The sequence below is a fragment of the Nelumbo nucifera genome, chromosome 6, assembly GCF_055504915.1.
Source record: "Nelumbo nucifera cultivar China Antique chromosome 6, China Antique-T2T, whole genome shotgun sequence".
Classification (NCBI taxonomy): domain Eukaryota; kingdom Viridiplantae; phylum Streptophyta; class Magnoliopsida; order Proteales; family Nelumbonaceae; genus Nelumbo; species Nelumbo nucifera.
Window position 1 is genome coordinate 12879705 of NC_142654.1, and position 23592 is coordinate 12903296.

Below are 23592 nucleotides of genomic sequence, written 5' to 3' on the forward strand. Positions count from 1 at the left end.
ACCATATGTAGTACTTTTTATTTCTTGGGATTGTTAAGTTAGATTCACTTCATTTCTTTTCCTTGAGAATAAAACATGGTAACAGAGTCATACTTTCTTATGGTTGTATCATATTGGATTAAACTATAGTAACGTGTTCACCATTCTAATTTTGATTCAAATGCCCCAAATTCGTCACTTCCCTGAAAACGTAGGCATTTTCTCTACAGGAGGAACCCTTATATTGCGCAAATTCGCGAAGATAAGATGTCACATGTCATTAATGGAGGGGTTCTTAGCTCCTTGGCCTTTCCCCATCAACAAAGATCATACCCCAATTAAATAAAAGAACTATAGGAAGGGACCCAGTTCAAATAAGTGATTGTCTGATTAACTCAAAACCATAATGCCAAGTGGGTAACTTTTAGGCATCGCCATAAGCCTTTAAAAATAAACGTAAGCAATACTGCTTTGTACACATTGACCACCACAATAAAGAGTCTATGTCATGGCCTCATGGGTTCATGCACGCTAGTTGTTTGTGTTAAATACTGGTCCCTTTAATCACTTCACCACCCCAGAATATTTTAAGGTGCGCTTTGAATACCTGTATCCCAAATATGTATGTCTTTTTAGAAAGTCAAAGAATTGTATGTATGGTGCAGAGTTCTGAAATTTGATTCTTATATACGAGTTTGGTGATAGATTAGTTTATTAAGATTCTTAGCAAGAACCTATACAAACCATCCATGTCAGAAAGTTTTATTTATGTAGCTTCTCTGTAATTCTACCATGGCTCCTCTCCCGTTTCTTTGAGAAGAACCCCATAACAATTCCCAACATTACCAGAGGACTGACTGCTTTGTACACAGAGAATAAGACGACAAATGGGAAGATGTTGAAACTTGAAAGGCTCCAGAGATCCTGCATTTCTCTAGTACAGAGTCAGGACCTACCATTTGATTGAGCCATCCAGCGCAAGAATCTCAAAGATAAGACCCAACCTCATGGCACCCAACCCAATGATGTCGGAAACCATACCACTGGACTAAGTCACTTTCTTTTGACTCGCCATGAAATGATTCAATTGCATAAATTTCAGACTGAGAGATCTTCTAGGTGGGGCACGCCAAATGATGGAGCTTCATTCCCTGGCACAAGTCCTGTGTAGTCACAGGTGGATAATGACTTGCTACTATTTGATGCCAATGTATACTCCATGGCGTTGCTAACGGATGGATTCCCTGTTTGGGCACATGGATATAGAGTGCTATTGTGTACCCAGTAATAACAAGACTGTGCTGAAATCAAAAGCAATAAAGTAATCATTAGGTAAATGAATCAGTGAATTAACCACATAAAAGCCAGACTCAATAGTCAATACCTGTGTTACTATCTGTTGATACAGCCCCCCACCCACTATTTTAAGGTGCATGACAGATTAAATTTACTGACCGAATATTTTTGCTCATGTACAAGTAGAGATCACTCAATGAAGAATTCATTCCCCAATTACAGCACTTTTCAGGCTTGAAACTTCCACGCAACTGACATGCCTGGTGGTTATTATTATTATTTTTTAAGTAATTATTTGATTAGGATCAATCACGTTTTACCTAGAAGTATTAGCCTTTATTCCCTTAATTCACGAAAATATCATTACTAGGCTAATAGAACAAGTTGACTTGTTAAGTATTCCAAGCACTTTAAGAATATCAACATATATTATATTAAGTAATAAGCAGATATGTTGGACACTAATCAACATATAAAGATGACACTTGCAAACAGGAAAAAAAAGTTCCATAAATTCTAGGCACCTTCTAGTATTCTTTTTCTTGGTAGAAAAACATTAACAAAAGGGTTATGGACACCTGAAAACTGAAAGTTGCTCCACTTTTTTGCTGTTAAATGGTCTAACCAAACACTGGTTAACCATAAAAAATAAATAAATAACTCATACCAAGTTTGAATATTCTCAAAACCTATATTTATATCTCCTAGATAACCAGAGATGACTTCGACAAATATGTAGTAATTCTTTCTTCTATGAAACTATGGCCTAATAAGAATTCAAAGCATCCTGCATAACTAACAATTTATGGATAAGAATCATAAGATACTTTACTCTCATGTAACTCCATTAAGACACTTATAGGGTTTTTTGAGGTAACATGGTACATTGTTTAGCACCCATAGAAGAATAGTAACTTAAATTACAAGTGAAATGTGATACAGAAAAAAAGCAGTATTCTGGATTAATGAAAAACAAAGTCATAGTTAAGAAGCCAAAAATGCCAGAAATATTTCTGACCAATCAGTTCAAGTTTAGAGCAACCTCAACTCAAAAATACATGGTCTCAAATTCATCTTTTTATATCTATCACAATTACCATCAACGATTAATGACATCCAAGAGGAACTTTTCCACCAGCCTATATTATCAAAAAACAGAGAACTGCTATCATATCATAAAACTTGTCTGAACCCTTTGAATACTTTAAAACACAGCAGGTACTGGGGGAAAAATGAGGTCAAGAATGCTCAGAAGCAATGCTGATATTAGTCAAAACATGCTAGTTCCACTGTTTTTTTTTTTTTTTTGAAAAGTATACTTCTATTAAAAGAGTGTGATGGATCCTCAAAACAGCTTTACAAAAGGGTAAATTACTTAAATATCCCGTGTTTTCTGACAGATGCTTTAACCTCCCTAGAAAACACCCTTGACATTTCAGCATAACTATACAAATACACCCCTTCCATTAGTATACTGTGGACGGAGACTATGAAGTTACTATTATGCCCTCATAACCTTTTTCAAACAAAAAGTAAAAAAAATAAAAATAAAAGTCTTAGTAGAGGGTTAGCACTAGCAGATCTTAAGTATTCTTTTGAGGTTCAAATTTGCAAAAAGGACATTAGCAATAAGGCATTGAAGCTTACTCTCTTTCTGACAATTGGTTGGAGATTTGAAGCTTTGAAGGAGTTGTCAAAGCTCCATAGTTGATAAACTTGCAATTTTTGAGAGGTTTCAAATCATGGAACTGAAGCTCTAATCCTTTTTCTAATAAAGCTTTTGAGGCAGTTTTCCATATAGGGAAGGCACAAGTATGAAATTTTGGAATTCTTGGTTTTCGTTGAATTACTTTGTTTTTGTTCTTTTTCCTGAGAGAAGGTAAAATTGGGAGTTAAGGCAGTGCCAGATTTAAAACAAGGCCAGTGTAGACATAGACTTATGATTCTTAACTCTATGTTGTCCCCATGTGACACATGATTAGGCTGTGATGCTCAGGGAGGAAGGGTGGACAATGAACCTTGAGATGAATTCAAACCATACAAGTTTGTATAAAAGGACCAATAAGATGAATCATGGGACGAGAAGGCAAAGCTATAGATTCCTTATGAGCTTTCTTGGGACAGAGATTCCCTAAAGCTGTCATTGACACCGTCATTGAAGCTTGAGACAGAGAAGTTTCAGCTAATGCAACAATAACTATGGCTGTAATCAGGTTGGATTTGGATTGGAGTCAGCAAAATCTGAATCTAATCTGACTAATGAAAAATGAAATCAGAATCCAATCCAAAATGTAACCAGATTTGGGGACCTTGTATTGGATTTGGATTTAATTCAACTCCGCTTTATTTTAAAAAAAAATTAATTACTTTTTAACTTAGATGGGCATATAGATATGCATATACATATATAAAAGATGTTTTTTTTATCAGAAAATAAATTCCATTTATTAATCTGAAATAAGATTACGGGGCAATTCATTTTTTGGATTTTGAGAAGGGGGAAAGTTAGACACGTTCTTTTTTCAGATTTGTGTGGGGACCAGAGAAATTTTATTTTCCTGGGTATCATACCCATCTCCTAGGTGGGTAAATAACTTTCCTACCTAGGGGAAAGTTGCCAACACTTGGATGGGACAAAAATGCCCCTTTTAATAAGGATTTTTATGGCTAAAATGGTCATTGTCTTATTTACCTGGGAAATAAAAGAACATGGGTAAATACACTCACCGAAAAACAAATGGGGCCTACAAGTGTTTTAGCTATTGAGCTGCCCAATTTACAAAGGAATCAATAACTTTCAAGTACATAGGTCACCCAGTTTCTTTTTACTGCAGCAATTACAGCTTTGCCCAAAATAAGGTTGGTCTATCCGCCCCCTGTTTTGCTAAATCATCTGCCAATCCATTTGCTGTCCTTCTTACCCATCCAAAATTTGCATTAACCTTTCTTGCAAGACAATCTATCTCCCTGAGAGCACATCTGTACTTCCAGGGTTCTGACTGGATTTTATTTGCCCAAGAAATCACCAAGAGTGAATTTCCTTCAAATTCCAATTCTCTAACTCCTAGTTGTGATGCTAGTTTCAGGCCTTGCAGAATAGCCATAATTTCAGCCTGAATTGAATCTCCAAAGCCTACTGGTGGTCCTGAGAATAGAGCCATTACTACTCCTTGAAAGTTTCTGATAACTCCCCCTATGCCAGCCCTCCCCGGATTGCCAAAGGAGCTGCCATCAAAGTTTAACTTCATCTTATTCACCTCTGGCAGTTTCCAATCCATTCTAACCACCTCTTTATGTATGTCTGCTTGTACCACTTCAGTCCATTTCCATAATATGTCATAATATATATATAGACATATTTATAGAATTTATATATATGAAATATTGAATTTATTATATATAGAAATTTATATATAGCTTATAGCATATAGCATAAGTTTTATATGTTAAATTTTTATATTTATTTAAATTTTACATATTATAAAAATAACCAGATTGGATGTCATATCGGGCTTTGGACTTTCGAAAGCCTTTGATAACCCTAATTCCAATGAGATTTTTCTAGGGAAAGAAAGAAAAGAAGAGATTTTTCTAGGGCAAACTTTCTAAACAGAGTTATTGGAAGATATTATAGAAACCATTGAACCAGCCCATGGGTAAAATGGGGAATTTGAAAATTTTAAAAGCAAGGGGGGGCCATTTTCTGTTAGGTTCTTAAAGGCATACTAACAGGAAGGGTGTGCTTGTATAATTAATCCAAAATGTGAAGGGAGTTTTATGGGAGGTCATAGTACAGGGGAGGTTAAAGCATTTGTCAAAAAAAATGCTGGTAAAAGAAAAAATTTTATTGAAAAAACAAAGCAACATACAGCCACCAATAGGGTAAAAAGGGTGCACCAACAAAACAAAAATACAAAACACCAGCACCAAAAGACGGACACCTACATACCCAACTCTCATTCCCCTTTCGACGATAGAAAAAAACTCCTCACACGGTCCCGCCCACCCTCCTCGTTCCAAATTTTCCCTCCTTCAGTAATGGATTTCTTCAACTTTTCTTCCCTTTTGTTCCTCTCAAACTTTTCAAAAGCTCTTCCAACAAAAGCCTCTCCTCCTAAGAAAAATAAGCCTAGTGATCTTTTTTTTTTTTTGAGAAAAGTTAAAGTTAAAATTGTATTAAATAAGCCTAGTGATCTGCCCACCTTAACATCCCTAATTTCTCGATCTTCGCACTCACTTGCTTCGTCCCCTGTTCCTTTGAAGGCTCCTCACAAGTTCTTTCTTCAACTTTACTACCACCCTCCCTAATCTTCTCCTTTGAAACTCCACTTGACACCACCTCCCCTACAAGTGCACCCATCGCCTGCTTATTCTTGCCACTGCAATCTAGCTGCCCAACCTCCTCTTCATTCCGAGCCCCATGTTCATAAACTTTTTTTGTTTTGCTCCCCTTCTTTTATACACTCTTTTGTACTTGTTAGTAGGGCCTACACCAACTAGACTGTCTTTTAGCTGCGAGAAAACCTTAGTGGCATGCACAATGTGAGATTTATTCGCAATCCTATGAGTCTTTGAAGTCGTTGGATTAGAGATGTAGTCAGACTTCTTAGGGTCCTTCCTTCGCCGACCCAATTCGACTCCAAGTTTTCCCACACAGATTTTGGTAACCATCTGCTTACTCCCAACTACAAGAGAACAAGTCTTCTCAACCATTGCACCACTCTGATCAAAAGATTGAGTACAGCGCCCAGATTCAATCTCCTCTTCCTTTTCTTCAGCAGTTCTTCCTTCTTTATCCTTCTCAACAGCTCCTTTTTATGAATAACAGAAACTGATTTATTAAATTAGTAAAGAGAGTTACAGAGGGGAAAAGGGAGAGAGAAACTCACTTGGCTCTCCCAAGTACAAACAAAATAGCTACAATACAGCCCAAAATAGATGATCCCTTCCCACCCCCTGCTTTGCTAATGCATCAGCAAAGGAATTAGCATTCCTTTTTACCCATTGCACATTGATTTCCATTCCCTGAGACAGCCATTTACCCATTCTTTTCTCATTTATATAACACCACCATCCAGCCTCCTCTTCCTTCTGCAGCCATTCAATAACTAACTTCGAGTCCCCCTCAATTACTAGGTTCTGGATATTCAGCTCTTTAGCCTTTTTAAGGCCTTCCAGCACAGCCATTATTTCAGCCCTCAAAGAATCTCCAACACCAATCGATCCCAACTAAACAGCAATGATTCTTCCTTCCTCATTTCTAAATATGCTCCCTATACCTGAAGGACCCAAATTTCCTTTACTACTCCCATCAAAATTCAGCTTAACATACCTGAATCAGCAACTGCCTTCCAATTCCTCACCAAGTCAACTACATGGACTTCCTCAAATATATCAAGAGACTTCACCCAATGATCACCCTAATTGTAATGACTTCAATTAAGGTATCCCTACTTCTCTCCTTATCAAGAAAGATCCTCTAATTCCTTTCTCCCCATGCTGTCCAACACACAGCTGCCCCTGTACATCTCCATAAGGAACTTCCCCTCTTCTTTGACCAACTAACAAAGGTGAGGCAAACAAGCTTCGAGCATTTGGCAGGGGGTTCCACTTGCACCAAAACAAAGAAAGAAACCAATCCCAAATTAAAGAAATAAAAGAACAGGAGATTAATAGGTGGTAGCAAGACTAACCATCAGTCTTACAGAGAGAGCACCAATTAGGGGATAAGCACCACTTTGGTCTTTTTCTTTGAAGGAGGTCAAAGGTGTTAATTCTCTCCAGAAAGGCTTCTTAGCAAAAAGCACCTACACAAGGAAGGATAGGCTTGCTCCAAACCTCCCCAAAAAGAAAAGGCATCCCCAAACCTTTGGTTGAACTAGAGCTGAAAAGAAAGAGGCACAAGATAATGATCCAGAAGAAGAAAGAGTCCAAATCAACATCTCCTTTCCCTACAGCGACAACCTCATGGCCAGTTCCAAATATTCCTTCTCCCCCTTCTTTCTCCCCCTATTCTTCCACCAACCTTAGATGAGGAGACATCATCTCACTAGAGGCAACAGGATCTTATCAATGTCAGAACTAGAAAGAGAACTCGATCCATTCAAAATTCACTATTGAGACACTGTTGTTGTCTCCTCAATATTATCAGTATTCTTGTCAATTTTATCCTAAATATCCACCTTACCAAAGCATTGTGCCACCTTTTCACCATCCGAAGGTCCCATTTTCTTTGACCCATCCTTTCTTCTCCCCGCAACACAAAACCTGGAAATCACCTAATCCACTCTTCCTTTTTCCCACTGCTAGCCTTTATTTTTCTTCTTCTGTTCAAAAAACCTACCTTGAAAGCTCTATTTGATTGTTTTAAGCTGCAACCCCTTCCTTTATAAACTCTAAGTGTTTTCATTTGAGAGCCATAGTAAAATCCTTTTAGATTTAGTAGTAGACCAGGACTACAATCAGTCTTGAATTCAAAAGAAAAAGAATGAAGAGAAGAAGAAGAGAAGGAGAAGGAGAGAAGAGAAGAAGCACACGAAGAGATTTTGGAAAGGAGAGAGGGTTGGTCTTGACATCAGCCGACCCACTCTTAATATTTATATATGTTGACTAATTGTAAAAGGGCTGAATTGCCCTTATTGCTTACATGGCAAATAAACTAATAATAAAGCTGAAATAACAAACTGAAATAACTACCAACACTGACGTAACTAACAGAAATATGCTGCCATACGAACACAGTGGGGACCACATCAATGTTCTCTACACTCCTCCTCAAGTTGGGAATAGATATTTGTCATTCCCAACTTGCATAGGTCTGCCTCTAACTTCTTCCTTGGAACAGCCTTGGTGAGAAGATCTGCGAGCTGCATGTTGGAGGTGATATACAGAAGACACACTTCTTGAGATGAAACCCTTTCTCTGACAAAATGTCGGTCTACTTCAATATGCTTAGTTTTGTCATGTTGTACCGGATTATGAGATATATTAATAGTAGCCTGATTATCACAATACAACATTAAGGGCTTCTCATAAGCAATACCCAACTCCTCAAATAATGACTTCAGCCATAGAATTTCAGCCACACCATTAGCCATAGATCTATATTCAGCTTCAGCACTAGAATGAGAAACAACACTTTGTTTCTTACTCCTCCAAAAGACAAGGTTACCTCCTACAAAAGCACAATATCCAGAGGTAGACCTTCTATCATTAACACTCCCAGCCCAATCAGCATTTGTATAAACCTCTATCTTCATGTGATCATTATTCTTGAATAATATACCTCTACGTGGACACCTATTCAAGTATGCAAGTATCCCCCCAACTGCAAGGAGGTGACTAGTTCTAGGAGAGTGCATATATTGACTGACAACGCTGACTGCATAACTGATGTCCAATCGTGTGAGACAAAGATAGAGGAGTTTTCCAACTAACCGTTGGAACATAGTTTTATCTTCAAGTGGCTCTCCACCCTCTGCATTGATCTTGTGATTCTGTTCAATAGGTGTATCTGTAGGTTTAACACCCAACTTTCCAGTTTATTCCAATAGATCTAGAACATACTTTCTTTGAGAAACAAGAATCCCATGTTTAAATCTAACTACCTCAATACCCAAGAAGTATCATAGCTCTCCCAGATCTTTCACCTCAAACTCTTAATGAAGGAGTTGTTTAAAAGACTCAATCTCACTGTTATCATTCCCTATCACTACAATATCATCCACATATACAGCAAGCAAAGTCAAGGAAGAGTCCACTCTCTTAATGAACAATGTATGGTCTGACTGGGCCTGTACATAGCCAAATTTTTCAAGGGCTTGTCTAAATCTATCAAACCAAGCTCTAGGGGACTGCTTTAGTCCATACAAGGCTTTATTCAACCGGCAAACCTTCTTTCCTGTCTCTACATCATAAAATCCAAGAGGTAACTGCATGTAAACTTCTTCCTATAAGTCTCCATTGAGGAAGGCATTTTTAACATCCATCTGGAACAAGGGCCAAGAGTAATTGGCAAGCAAAAGTCTCCAAGTAGTCTATACCATAAGTTTGAGTAAATCCCTTTGCAACTAACCGGGCCTTATACCTTTCAATGGAACCATCAGCATTATGTTTCACGGTAAATACCCATCTACATCCAACCGGTTTCTTCCCTTTAGGCTGGTCAACTAGTTCCCAAGTATTATTCCTCAAAAGAGCATCCATTTCAACCTTCATTGCATCTTTCCACTCAGGAACTGACAAGGCTTCATGCACTATTCTGGGGATAGGAATATCAGCAATGGATGTGAGAAAGGACCTGTAAGAGGGGGACAGGCGAATAGGACAGGAACTGGGAAATGCAATGAGTTGTGGATGTGATGCAACGTCGTGTGCCTTTACGGACTGCAATGGGGAGGTCAAGGTCATCCAAAGGAGGTAAGGGTGCAACAGTGGAAGGTATCTCAGTGGGACCTGGATTTGATAAAGGAACTGTGGTACCTGGATCTGGATCCGTAGAAGGAACTGGGACTGGCCTGGACTGCTGATAACCAAAATCGACCTGCCTCCACCGCTTGTGATAGACTCTCAAATCCTGACACCTCTGACAACCCTCCCCATTACATCCCTCATCACTCAATGGAACAGGTAACCCCACTCTCACTACTCTCCCCCTGAGGAGAAACCCTAGGATAATAGGGTACCTCCTCAAAGAAAGTAACATCCATCGAGATAAATCTCCTCCCAGAAGTAGGTTCATAGCAGCAATAATCCTTTTGAATTTGTGCAAAACCGAAAAAAATACATTTGGAGACCTTATGATCAAATTTGGAATGATGAGCTCTAAGAATCTGAACAAAGCAAGTGCAACCAAAGGTTTTTAAGGGGAACAGCAAACAATTCTTTATCGAGGTATAGATGGGTAAATGGAGGCTTCATGTCAAGAACCCGTGAAGGAACTCGATTAATGAGATACACTGTTGTAAGAATAGCATCTCCCCAGAAACGAATAGGCACATTGGAGTTAGACATAATGCTTCTAGCCACCTCCGATACTTCTTCCTCTCAGCAACCCCATTCTGTTGTAGTGTATAAGGACAAGTACTCTGGTGAAAAATCCCATGATCAAGCAAATAAGAGGCTAATGAGTTGGTAAAGTATTCTTTTAATTATTGGACCTGAACATTTTGATTTTGACCCCATGACCCCAAACTGGGTTAAAATCATCTGATGAAAGATCTGGGTCAAAGCAGGAACCTCATCTCGAGAACGCATAAGATAAACCCAAGAAAAACAGGTATAGTCATCAACAAACAACAAGAAATATCTGTATCCCCCCATAGCAGTGATGTGATACGGGCCCTAAACATCAGTATGCACAATATCAAAAGAATTACTACTTTTATTACTCAATGAATAAGATGTTCCACAATGCTTTACAAGCTCACAACTTTCACATCTCAAATTGGACATCTGAACAGACTCGAACAAATTTGGAAACAAACTCTTCAAAGACCGAAAGGATAAATGATCCAATTGATTATGCCAAAGCATAACCTGACTAACAGACTGAGAAACAAAAGACTTCCTATCTTCACTATCTTCTCAATGAGAACTCTCTCCAAGCAGATAGATCCCATTCGTATCACAGCCAGTCCCAATCACCTTCCTTGTCTCCAAGTCCTGAAAAACACATCAGTCAGGGAAAAAGTTATTGAACAACTCTGATGTTTTGTAATGCTACTGACTGAAAACAGGTTAGTATTAAGCTTAGGAACATGCAGAACTGAAGATAAGGAAATGGTACTAGACAATTTGATGCCTCCCTTGCCAGAAATGGGAACAAGGGAACCATCAGTAATGGACACTTTATCTCTGCCAGAAGATAAGTGATAGATAGTGAACAATGATGGCAAGCCAGTCATATGGTCAGATGCACCTGAGTCTATTACCCAACAATGTTCAGTGTTACCTGGAGCTGAAGCATGATAAGCTGAGGCCCTAGTACCTGAATGAGCAAAGGTTGATGTGGGGGGAGCTGATGGAGGCTGAGATGATTGAGCTGAATTCCAACTTCCTTTTCCAACTGAGTCAGGGCAGCCCAGACAGCAGTTAGGGTGTCTAGAGGCATGCCTTTTGTGCCCGATGAGGATGCACCATCAGTATTAACAGCCTTATTAGCATTACCCCTTTTGTTCCTGAGTTTTGCTGGAACTAGATGAGGGTGCAGCTTCCACCATGTGTCTTTAGTATGCTTAGGTTTCTTGCAATGTTCACACACTAGATCCTGCTTATCTTCCTTCTTTATATCCTTCTTCGTATCACCCCCAAACTTAGGTTTAACTGTTGCCAAGGTTGGTGGGAAGGGTTGATGCTGCATCAGAACCTTTCTCCTAGTCTCTTCACTATGCACTAAGGAGTAGGCTTGGGATAAGGTCACACTGTCCCTTGTTAGTAGTTCACAATATCATAGTTAGGATTCAGACCAGCTAGGAATTCAAAAACCCTATTAGTTTCAACTTGCTTTCTGTAAGTCTATGCATCCTTCTGACTTTCCCACTCAAGTGTTTCTAGGTGATCAATTTCATGCCACAGAGGTTTCAATGTAGAGAAGTAAACCAAGACTGGTTTCTCTCCTTGCTTAAGGTTGTTAACCTCACACTTCAATTCATAAGCCCTAGCAACATTAAGGGGTTGAAAGTAAGTCTCTTTCATGACATCCCAGATTTCCTTGGCTGTTTTTGCCCACAAATAGTTCCAGCTAATATGTGGCTGCATAGAGTTGCACAGCCATGTCATAACCAAATAGTTCTCCTGAACCCATTTGGTATAAGTTTGGTCCTCCTTAGTTGGTTCTTTCACATCTTCCAACAAGTATTTGAGTTTTCCTCTACCCCCAATGGCCATAATGGCCGATTGAGCCCATTCTAAGTAGTTTAATCCATCAAAATTCACAGTTGTAATCTGAAAGGCATTTTCAGACATGTTACCAGAATTGCTAGTCCCAAAAACACCTTCCCCTGATTCTTGAACTCCATTCTTGGTCAAGAATTAATAAAAAAACTTCTTAGACTACTGTAATAGAAAAACAACACCCAAACAACTGATAACAGCTGGCCTAGGTCTTCCAAAGAACAAAGAAAACAGAATTTTGTATGAAACCAGTTCAAAATCTTATCTGAAACCAACAGTTCTGAATTTTAGGGTTCTCTCAAGACCCTAAGGGAAAAGCACAGATTTTCCAGTCGCACCTCTCAGAATAAACCAAGATGATTTTTTTCAAAGTTATTCTCAAGGAAAAAACTTACTTTATGAAAGAAAATCTCTAGCCGCCACCTTCTGTCTGATGCGAAACCCTAATCTTGAGGATCCGAAGCCTTTTTTTATTCTTCCTGACTACTGAAACTCTCCCAGCCTTCTACAATCTTCTTAGTAGCAGCCGCACACTACCAGTAACCTCCAAGAATCAACCGATCCTCCTTCTTTGTTGAAAAACTTCTAAACCTAGGAGATTCTCATGTAGTCAATCTAATTAGACTAACATAAGAGCTCCTAACCTGGCTCTGATTCCAAGTAGTCGATCAAGACTATAATCAGTCTTGAATTCAAAAGAAAAAGAATGAAGAGATTTCAGAAGAGAAGAAGAAGAGAAGGAGAGAAGAGAAGAAGCACACGAAGAGATTTTGGAAAGGAGAGAGGGTTGATCTTGACATCAGCCAACCCACTCTTAATATTTATATATGTTGACTAACTGTAAAAGGGCCGAATTGCCCTTATTGCTTACATGGAAAATAAACTAATAATAAAGCTGAAATAACTACCAACTAACACTGACATAACTAACAGAAATATGCTGTCATACGAACACAGTGGGGACCACATCAGTGTTCTCTACAGATTTTTCTTAATGAAGTGATCCCCACTTAAAACACCATAATCTCTTCTAATTAATACACCTTTATTAGAGCCCTCCCTCGAGTTCTCCCCTACCAACTTATCCTCTCAACTCTTTCCGCAATTTCTCCACCTACGTGTCCTTCTAAAAGCTCCTTTTCACCCACTTTTTTAAAATTACTTTTTTGCCCCTTAGACTATTCAATTCAGCTTGGATTTTCAAAGAACCCCAATCACCATTAACCATCCCCAAACTTTCCTTAATTTGTCCTTCCAAAAGACCTTTGGAAACCTCCGCTTTTGCCCTACGCTCTTCTCAACTCTTTGGATTCAGCACATCTCGAGTTTTGACCAAAACCATTGAACAGCCCCCATCAGCATTAAATTTTTCCTTATTACCCATAATGCCCACGTCTTCAACCTCCAATATTTCCTCTGTAGACTGTTTGTTCGACTTCCTAACATTTCTCCCAGAATGCAATACTTTTTTATTTTCATCTCTCCACAAGGACATGTTTTCTATCCACTTTAACTGATAGGATCCTTTGACAACAAGTATTAGGTTAACCGTTCTCCAGCAAAACAAAGCACCAGAAACGAAGGCACTACATGGATCTCATTCACCTCAACCAAAATCCATGCAAGGTCCTGCCAAGAGCTGGTTCTTGGATCCACAAATCTAAAAATTCTGCACGTGTCTCCCACAGTTCTAAATGTCTCAAAACACCAGGCATGCAAAGGAATACCAAATATAACAATCCACACCAAGCTTGGGGACCCCAAGTTTCTTAACACCCCAACTAAAGGATTCCATCTCCCCAACCTTAGTTCTGGGGATCAAATCTGACCTTGTTCCCGACAAGAATATCACTCTCTTCCTCACTGTTCCTAAACAAGAACAGAAAAAAAAAAACAAATTGTGTTTTTAATTTTCTCACCTAAATATCTGAGATCGGATTCATTCAGCCATTGACCAATCTCTAACTTCTTTAACATCAGGGTCTGGATTGACGAAACAACCAACCAGACACTTTTCCAACATCCTAAGATGATTATGAACATCTCCAGATGATCTCACGATCACCTCCTTCATCATGATCCTGTTAGTTGTGTCCTGACCTTGCATGCTTAATACTCAAACAAGATACATTTGATTCATCTCAACTCAACTAAAGACTTATCCCAACTATATTGGGTTGGCTACATTAATCCTGTTATGCCATTCTGCTCCATTCATTTCCATGTTTAAGTAATTACCCTTTACAAAAAAGATAGGCACCAGATACAGCCCACAAGTTTGCTCTATTATATACACCAAAGGCTTGGAAGCTCAAAATTTGTGTTAGCTATAATTTTATGCCAACAGGTACAAAAATGTGAGTGTATAAAATTGCAAAAGATCCTTACATGTCCATAACCAGAATATTGCCTCTCCATCAGATGATCATCCTTTCTGTGCAAGAGCTATTCCCCCTAAAGATTTTGGTGTTCCTTTCCTACCATATACCCCAACAAACGACAAATGGGAGTATCGGACCATCTTCCATTGTATGACGCCCCTCTTACTAAGACTACTAATTCACCAGGAAGAGAGGAGAGTGCGGTATCATTTGGGGTCACCCACTAGTAACCAAAAAGCTACAAGAAGTGTAACCAAATGTTGCTGACAATGTTAAAGTGAATTAATAGGTGTGCCATAAATTCCTCCTGAATGCACATGCTACATCTGCTAGCCCACTGCTTTGGATTGAAGGTGGTCAGTGGTGAGGATCCTATCAAGAGTTGTTGTCCACATTAAAAACAACACCTTCAGGGGGACCTTGGACTTCCAAATCCATCTCCAAGCCTCCATGTGACCTTTCTGCTCAATTAAGTTAGTAAAGAAAGAACCTACCCTCCAACAAATTTGGTCCTCCTTGCTTGGATTGGGTTACTCTATCCCAGTCTTGGATATTCCTTCTCAGCTTTGGAGTCCACACCACTTGACCTGTCAGAATTTGAAAGTAGTTGCCTACTAAACCCATTTCATGCACTACCAAACTGGAGATGTGAGGGTGGGATTCACAAAAAAGGTTGCTGTCCACAACATGAATCCTTCCAAAAGAGAATCTTTTGAAGTGAGTGTTCAGAAAATTCTTTCTTGAGCTTTATAACCCCTTTCCAAACACTTGTACCATAGGAAGATCGAGGTACCTTAGTATACCAGTCCCGATCGTCTCCTCCATACTCAAGCCAGATCAACTGCCTCTAGAATTCCCTCTTTTCAATGCCATATCTCCTTAGCCACCTCCCTAGGAGGGCTTTATTTAGGAGATTGTGGTTAAATGCCAAAGCCACCTTTCTCTTTGGGTGTGCAAGCTTGGCTCCAAGCAACAAGATGGAATAGGATCTCGTCACGGGTCGGTCCACGGGGAAAAGCTCCCGTTTTCCCTTGTTCCTCCCCTTCCTAGCTGAACCTATCTTGGCGTCCTAGAGGGTGATTTGTCCAAGAGATCACCGAACTCTCCTTTTACTCTCTTTCTTGACTGGAAATTTGATATCTTTATTCAATAATTTCAGCTCCTTAAATAGGAGATTACAAGAGGTAAGAGTCCTCTTTGTAGGAAGACTCCTTGATAACTAAACTGCTTACAGATAAGATAGATAAGACTCCTAGATAAGACTAACTAAACTGCTTACAGATAAGATAGATAAGACTCCCTACTCAAGAAGGATAAAAACTCCCTAAGATAAATCAGACTCTATACTAATCCTTATTGGAACAGATAAGATAAGAGTAAGAAAGCAGATAAGATAAAGATAAGGTAAGATGAACTGTGGCTAGCTAGATAATCTGATGAGGGTCCCACGTTACTGCTGCTGCCGGCGGCGGTACTTCTTCCCCACGAATGCGTCCATAACAAATCTCTTCTCCTCATTTATTCCTTCCCAAAGGAAATTGCACCTTAGATCATTGAAATTGGAGCATTGAATAAAGACAAGAAACAAAGTCAAGAGATTAGAGAGAATGCACTTTGGATCAATGTTATCTTCCCTCCTTTAGATAGATACCCTCTTTTCCACCCTACCAGCTTCCTTTGGACTCTTACAATCACTGGGCTCCACATCTCTTTAGATCTGTCATTTGCAGCACCCAACTTCAAGCCCAAGAACTTAAGAGGGTAGTGAACCACTTTGGCACCCTAATGTGGCCACCAGCTCCCTATTATGAGGCACCTCATCAACTGATACTAATTTGCTTTTCCTAAGTATTGATTTTCAGCCCAAAGTCCATTTCGAAACAGATTAGTAAGCATCATAAGAACAGGTCAAAGGTTTACTAAATACAAGTCATTTACAAAGTGAAGCAATTAGATAATTCGGTTGTTTGCATGCACCCCTAAGCCTTCTATAAATCCTCCTTCCTCAGTGTTGCTAATTAACTACTAAGGGCCTCCACCACAATTATGAACAAGAAAGAGCATAAGGGATCCCCTTTCCAGATACCCCTCTTCCCCTCAGTAGTTATTAGGACTGCCATTAATGAAATTTGAGAATCTGGCCGTAGACAAGCAGGTTGCTATGCATCCTCTCCATTTCAAACCAAACCCCATCCTTCTCAATAGGTAATCCAGAAAGCTCCATCTTTTTCCATTTCCAATATGCATAACACCCCTGGCTCGCTTGATTTGAACCTCAAATCAGTGCACTCATTCACTATTAGAAATCTATCAAGAATTTGTCTACCACCCACAAAAGTGCCTTGCAACAGGGAGACAAGTTTTCCCATTACCTTCCTAAGGCAATTTGCTAAGACCTTCAACAATGTTTTGTATATGCTACCAATAAGATTAATAGGATGATATTCTTTTATTTCATCCACCCACTGTTTCTTAGGAATTAAGAAGATAAAGGTAAACTCTATACCTGTCAAGATGGAGGCCTACTTATGAAATTACTGCATCACCTCCAAGAAGTCCCTCCTGAGTAAGTGTCAGCATATTTTGTAGAATTCTATCAGAAAGCCATCAAGACCAGATGCTTTGTTGCCTACATGGTCTTTGATGGCTTGGAGGACTTCCTCTTCTTCAAACTTGTCTTCCAATGCATTCCTTTCTTTGTTAGTCAACCTGTCAAAGCTCACTCATCTAGCTCCAGTCTTGTGGCTTTGTGGGGCAAGTACAAATTCTTGTGGAAGCTCAAAATTGCTGCAGAAATTTCAAGCTCAACCTAAAAAGATTGATCACCAATCTTGATACTTGATATGAGATTGCATATCCTTCTAGCATTTGCAATTTTGCAAAAGAAGATCATATTTCTATCTCACTCTTTTAACCACTGCACTCTTGAATTCTTGCACCAAGAAATCTCCTCCATGCGTACTTGTCTGCAATACCCTTCCCTAGCCTTATGATCTCCAGGAACTAAGGGGCCCTACTCTTCTCATTCAAACTCACAGTAAATCCCCAAGCTTAATGTTTTCTCATTTTGACACAACCCACCTCCTCCTTGGGCCATCTCTTGATCTTCTCCTTCAGGAATTTCAACTTCTTCTAGAATTCCATGCAAGTTGAACCTTCCTCCCACCATTCTTCTAGTTTCTTGATGAATTTAGGGTGTTTGAATAACATTAGCTCAAGATTAAATAGAGATGGGCCTGTTTGCACTGGCCTACTTGATAACATTATTAGTCTGTGAAAAAGTAGCTCATGAGAGGGCCACCTGGATACAGATCCTTCCAACTGCTATCTATAAGGAATCTATACATTTTGAAAAAGTTGGATTTTCTTGAAGATTGCTCCATTTAAAATATGCACGCTGCAATGTAAAATTCGCCAGGCTTAACCAATCTACTTACTCCCTAAATTTAAGCATACCAAAAGATGGCTACACCCCACCTTTCTTCTCCTGGGTGAACCGAATGATGTTGACGTCACCCTCAACGCAAACCAACCTACTCCATTTCCTTGTAGAGGCATCCAATTCAACACAGAATGTTTCCTCTTGTTGGCTGCCATTAGTCCCAGCATTGCAGCAACCTGCCCCACCTCAGCTCCTACCTCCACTGGACCTATTACTCCTCCATTGCCTTTGAAGAAGCATTCATTGCTCCTCCGGAGAAACCAGAGGGATGTGTTTCATGGGCGATAAATCCAGCATGTACTGGAATGATGTGAAACCAGGCTCTGATTGCAATGCAACAAATGGGTTGGTAATGGTGGACCAATGCAGTGTTGAGTTGTACCAGGTGATCAAGAAGATGAAGATCTTGTTCGATATGCGAGACATGTTGGGTGATTACTCTGGTCGGCTGTGAGGATCTTCATGACATTTGGGTTGCCAAAAAATATGATGAAAGTGATCCAGATTTGGCAATTGGGTCTTCAATGACGAACAGGAGGCTATCTGTGCATGAGTTCCACTACATTGGACAAGACCCTCGGGTTAGGCACTTTCAATATTTAGCAAATGCTCAACTCGAGCCCACCCAAGTTGCATCCTAATAAATAGGATTAAAATAATCATGATATCAAAATTTTAGTTTGAATTGTATTGATTTTTCCAGAAATTTCAGATCCATTATAAAATGCCTTAATATTTTGAAAATTTATCATGTTAGAATAGTCTTTTCTTAGTTAGTCATAATCTTGTCCTCGACTCCTCACCGTATTAAGTTCATTATAACTATTAGTGGTTAAGAGTTCTAAAGTGAACAAAATTATTTGGATTTGCCTTTGTTAAGTATCAATTAGGACAAAGGCTTTGGACCATTATGGTGCTAGTCTAAGTTTGGTACTTTCCATTGAAATCATAACTTTGTCATTATTTTTATAGAAAGGAAAACCACAATGTAAGTGGTTAGGCTGTAGGGAGTCGAGTTTGTTTCTTTAAGTTTTTTTCTTTCAGGAAACAATTTTCTACTCTTCATTGTATGATGCATTTTTGTGCCTTTTGTTCTGAGTGTTCATGTTTTGTCACTAGGAGATCATTATTGAAGCTTCTATTAATGAAACTAACTTCATCTAGAACATACCATAAATGATAGAGCAGCAACATCAGTAAACAAATATTATGATTAAAAAAAGCAGTAGACAAACATTATATGATTACCCATACGTGATACTACACAAACTTGTTTTATGAGATTAATGACTATCCGTTTCCTGCTCAAATGAGTCTAGTGAACTGTACAATAAGAAATTTGATTTGATATTTGATAATGAGAGGTTCAGATTGAGTAGGGTGTTCACTATGCATCATTGCATTGTTTGGTAAAAGGATTTGCAGGTCTGGCATTCCTATGATTCCCAGATAAGAATACTAGCACAGACATAGAGACAGTAAGTGGGAATAAACCAAGAAAAGGGTACAGGTATGGGTGTCCCATTTAATATTCTTATATCATGCTTTTATATAGAGATTTTTTAAGCTAAGTGTCATTTCTCAAGACTTATTTTCTTGCCAAATTTAATTACATTCTAACATAGACAAAACTTCTATAGTATGATTTGCTAGAAATTTCCATTGGATAAGTGTAAGTGTTAATATTATTGGATATATCTAAAAGTGCCTATTCAGTATCTTGCGTCATGTCAAGTATGCACCGTTCCAAATACCAGCATGTTAGGTATGTATAAAATTAGCATTCTATCATCAAGAGTAAGTATGTGCATGGAAGTGGTTGGGATTCTGGTGGGGATGACATACCTTTATTTCCAACTCTTTATAGGCACCACAGTATTTCTTTGTACAAACATTAACCCATTTCTGAGTTAGTCTGTAACTTGCCTTCTGGTTTGACATGAAATTTTGGGTTCAAAAGGAGTCTTAAAGATCATGAAAATGAAGAGGTTACATCTCATATGAACTCTCTGAATGGAATATTTCTTCTCCATATTGGACTTGGCACTAGAAATTGGATTTTGGAACCTTAAGGCATATTTTACTGTTCCTCTTTCAATAACCTTGCTGATTCCTCATCTACCTTCCTTTCCCAGTCAAGACTTGAGACTCTTTGGGATGGTTCTACTCATTCAAAAATCAAAACATTTTGATGGGTATCCATTTTAAAGATATCAAGATGATCAACACTGATGAGATGCTCCAGTGGAGATAGAAAACTTGGTGCCTCTCCTCTCATGTGGACACCGTGCATCCTATGCTCGAAGAGTGAATAGTGTTAATCACCTCCTCTCTTTCTCCTACATAATGAATGTGGAATTATTTCCTCCCTTTGTTTGGACTCTCTTGTAAACTCACGATTGATTTCAAGGACTTTCTGAAGTCCAGTAAGCTCCTGTAATGCAACAAAAGAGGGAGAATAATGAAGAGATGTATGAAACTGTCTGTACTTTGGAATGTGTGGAACAAAAAAATGCCAGAATCTACAAAGACATTTTTCAAGAAGTCCACAAATGTCATTGATCTCATTGCAGTAAGGAATGGCACATTATGTTTCCATATTAGGTGAGTTAAAAAGAATTCCAATGGACTCTATCTATACTAAGGGGTTCCAGGCAGTTGTCGGTGTTGTTCACCATTCAGAAGAAAACATTTGACATTGTCACAACATTGAACATGAATGATTGTAATAAGAATTAATAGACAGAAAGGAGAGCAATGCATACTTGATAGAAACAGCACATAGAACATAAGGCCATTGACCAATGCTGGTCCTGACTCCAGCTATTAGGAGGGATGGCCTGGATATGGACCACATTCTCACGTTTGCCACCTCGGGATTTTAACATTGCTTCAAGCACAATAATCTTTCTCAAAAAAACAAAAACAATAATTTTTTCCGGAAAAAAAAAAGATTTGTTTAGCATAATCTGGAAGATAAACCAAAAATACAGGCTGGACATATTTGAAGGCGAATAAATAAGAAATTGAATACAAAGCATGTTTCTTATACAAAGAATAGCTTGAATTTACAATTCCTCAGGTAAAAACTTACCTGATAAAGTGGAAGTTACTGAATTCAGATATAGGACAGAAAAGGATGCTCACACTACACAAAGTAGGGTCTACAGCTTGTACAACACGTGCTAAACCAAAACTTGAATGCCAACAAAGGCACTTTAATTATTCATATTCAAATTTCACCTCTACATTAACATATTTCCTCATAAGCCGAACAATGGAAGATGTAAAGTTAGCCAACATATTGCATTCTTCATGGGTTTTGACCTCTGAAACAACCCCATGGATGACCAACTTTTTTAGATTAGGGCATCTTTCAAGCAGTCCTGCAACCCAGTGAGAGAAGAGATCATTAATAACAGTCCAACCAAGCTCCAATACAACAACATTCTCCAATTGAGATGATCCCGGCAAGCGATAGTGAAGCACTCCATCTCTTAAATCATAACTTAAACAAAGATGGCTAAGTTGAGGAAAGCAAAGAGCAATTGTTTCTAAATCCATAATCTCATCATCATCATCAAAAACCACACCCCAAAGCCGAAGCTTTCTCAACTTTGATGATCTTGAGACCATTAGGTAAAACTTTGGCCACATGATTGTGAAGTTGCTGACATCCACCACTTCAAGGTTCTCAGTATTCTCACCAATATCAAGATGAATGACACTAACATCATCAATCTTTAGCTGTTTCAAAGTCCCCTTGCCAATAAGCTCAAAAAGTTCAAGGATGCAATCTTTTAAATGCAAAGTATCAAGACAATCTGCTTCTAATATAAACTTGTCCAAGCTGATTGCTTCAATATAAATGTTCTTCAATGTTGGGCTGCTCAGTTCCATTGTTGTCTGTGCATCTGACATGGCAATTTCTGGACTAATAAGAACCAACACCTCAATCATTGGGCAGGCAGTGAGCAGAAGACTCAGATCCAAAGCTGAGATACTGACATAACTCAGAGAAAGGGATTTTAGGCAAGGGAATCTCTGGTAACTTGGTTCAACCCCTGTGATAGAATTATGAGCCAAGACCAATACTTCCAGCTTCTGCCTACCACATTTTTCAAGAATGTTAACGTTTGGGGTAGTGCGAACATTATATAGTAGATGGCGCAAGGTTTCCCTAGTATACATAAGCCAGGCAATCACTGGAGCAGCTGAGAACTCATCCACATCATCCATAAAAATAGATAAGCACTGCAAACCAGTCGTCTGGAATATTGTTTGGGTTATAAGGATCTCCAGTCGCCTAGTCGTGAGATCACGGTATACAGGCCAGTCATTGGAGTTGAATGAAAGTGCATGGAGGTGATTCCGGCAGGCTTCTCTCCACTTGCGACAAGTTGCAGAGGCAATTACTACATCTCGTGCAGCTCCTAGCCGTGATAGTATGTTGCCAATGACTTCAACAGGAAGGTTCTCCATAATGAAGAAAAATCCAACTTTTTCATAAACTATCAGACTCCATGAAACCTTTAAGTTGTTCAGAAAACTTTACAGGAACATAATCCGTGCCCCAAGTTCAGATGATTAACAGAGAACTAAAATCCAAAACCTGGTCTGTTTACAGGGGACACAAATACAAAAGATTATCAAAAGAATACAAAGTTTTACTTCTATCATATATAAGGAAGCACAATCGAATCTTCCAAAATTCGGGATTTTCAATCAGATTCTTCTCTTTTTTCCCCGGGGGGGACCGAGAGAAAGAATTACTGGATGAACCTTCTTGGCTTTTCATCACAAAATGGCTGAGGATAAAATATCAACCCGGTCGTCGTAGAAAAATTAAGCAATTTTTTTGATAAATGTAGAAAAATTAAGCAATTGAATCGATTAAAACATATGTATATTACCACAGAAACATCAAAACGAGCAACTGATTTTAGAAAAATAAGATTAAAGCCTTAAATATTTGAATCAATAATAGATATGTCCGAACCAACAATCAGGAAATCAACCAACCAAACTAAACAAAAAATCAAGCACCCACTCTACAAGAACCCAACAAAGAAAAAAAAAACAAAAAGAAAAATCCAGCATCCGGGTATTACTGAGAACATCAAAGACATTGAATACGATTTAACAAAATATAAAAAACAATAGACCAACCTACTTCCGAAAAAAATCAGTTCATTGAAGAACAAAATACGTAGAATCCGAACATCACCCATACGAGAAGAATCCAAGAAAAATGCAATCTAGCATCTGAATTTCTTACCAGGGAATAGGGAAGTCCGAGATCCTGCAGGAACGCCGAAACCAATCGCTGGAACAGCCGAAATTCAAAGTCCCACGATCCCAGAGTCTCAAGACAGAGTAGATGGGCAGTTAAAGAATGAGGTGGCAAATCACAAGACCGAAGCCATAGATGACAAACAGAGAAACAGAAAGAAATGAGTAACGCAAGGCTTCGAAGGAGAAATGATGGCGAAGGATCGATGAAACTGATGGGATTAAGTTTGGAGAATTTGAAGGGACGGGGATACAATGGTAATTTCAATATTACCACTAACGCAGAAGGAGAAGAAAAAGAAATGGTCA

General features: G+C 38.8%; 1 protein-coding gene across 8 annotated transcripts; it reads right to left on the reverse strand.

Annotated features, from left to right (window-relative positions):
* Window positions 1-702: 702 nt before the first annotated feature.
* On the reverse strand, window positions 703-23586 carry LOC104588544 (F-box/LRR-repeat protein At1g67190-like). Of its 8 annotated transcripts, none has more exons than XR_016077766.1 (5): window positions 23270-23586; window positions 21086-22608; window positions 19837-20425; window positions 17056-18550; window positions 703-1280 (listed from the first exon to the last, which is right to left on the reverse strand). XR_016077766.1 is itself a non-coding variant. In XM_010246524.3 (2 exons), exon 2 carries the CDS (start codon window positions 22471-22473, stop codon window positions 21214-21216), a length of 1260 nt encoding a protein of 419 aa, XP_010244826.1. In that variant the 5' UTR covers window positions 22474-22608; window positions 23270-23586; the 3' UTR covers window positions 20969-21213. The 8 variants fall into 8 exon arrangements, 1 of the variants encoding a protein (XP_010244826.1); XR_016077765.1 differs by lacking the exon at window positions 17056-18550 and adding an exon at window positions 20757-20881; XR_016077768.1 differs by lacking the exon at window positions 19837-20425.
* Between the last annotated feature and the right edge of the window lie 6 nt (window positions 23587-23592).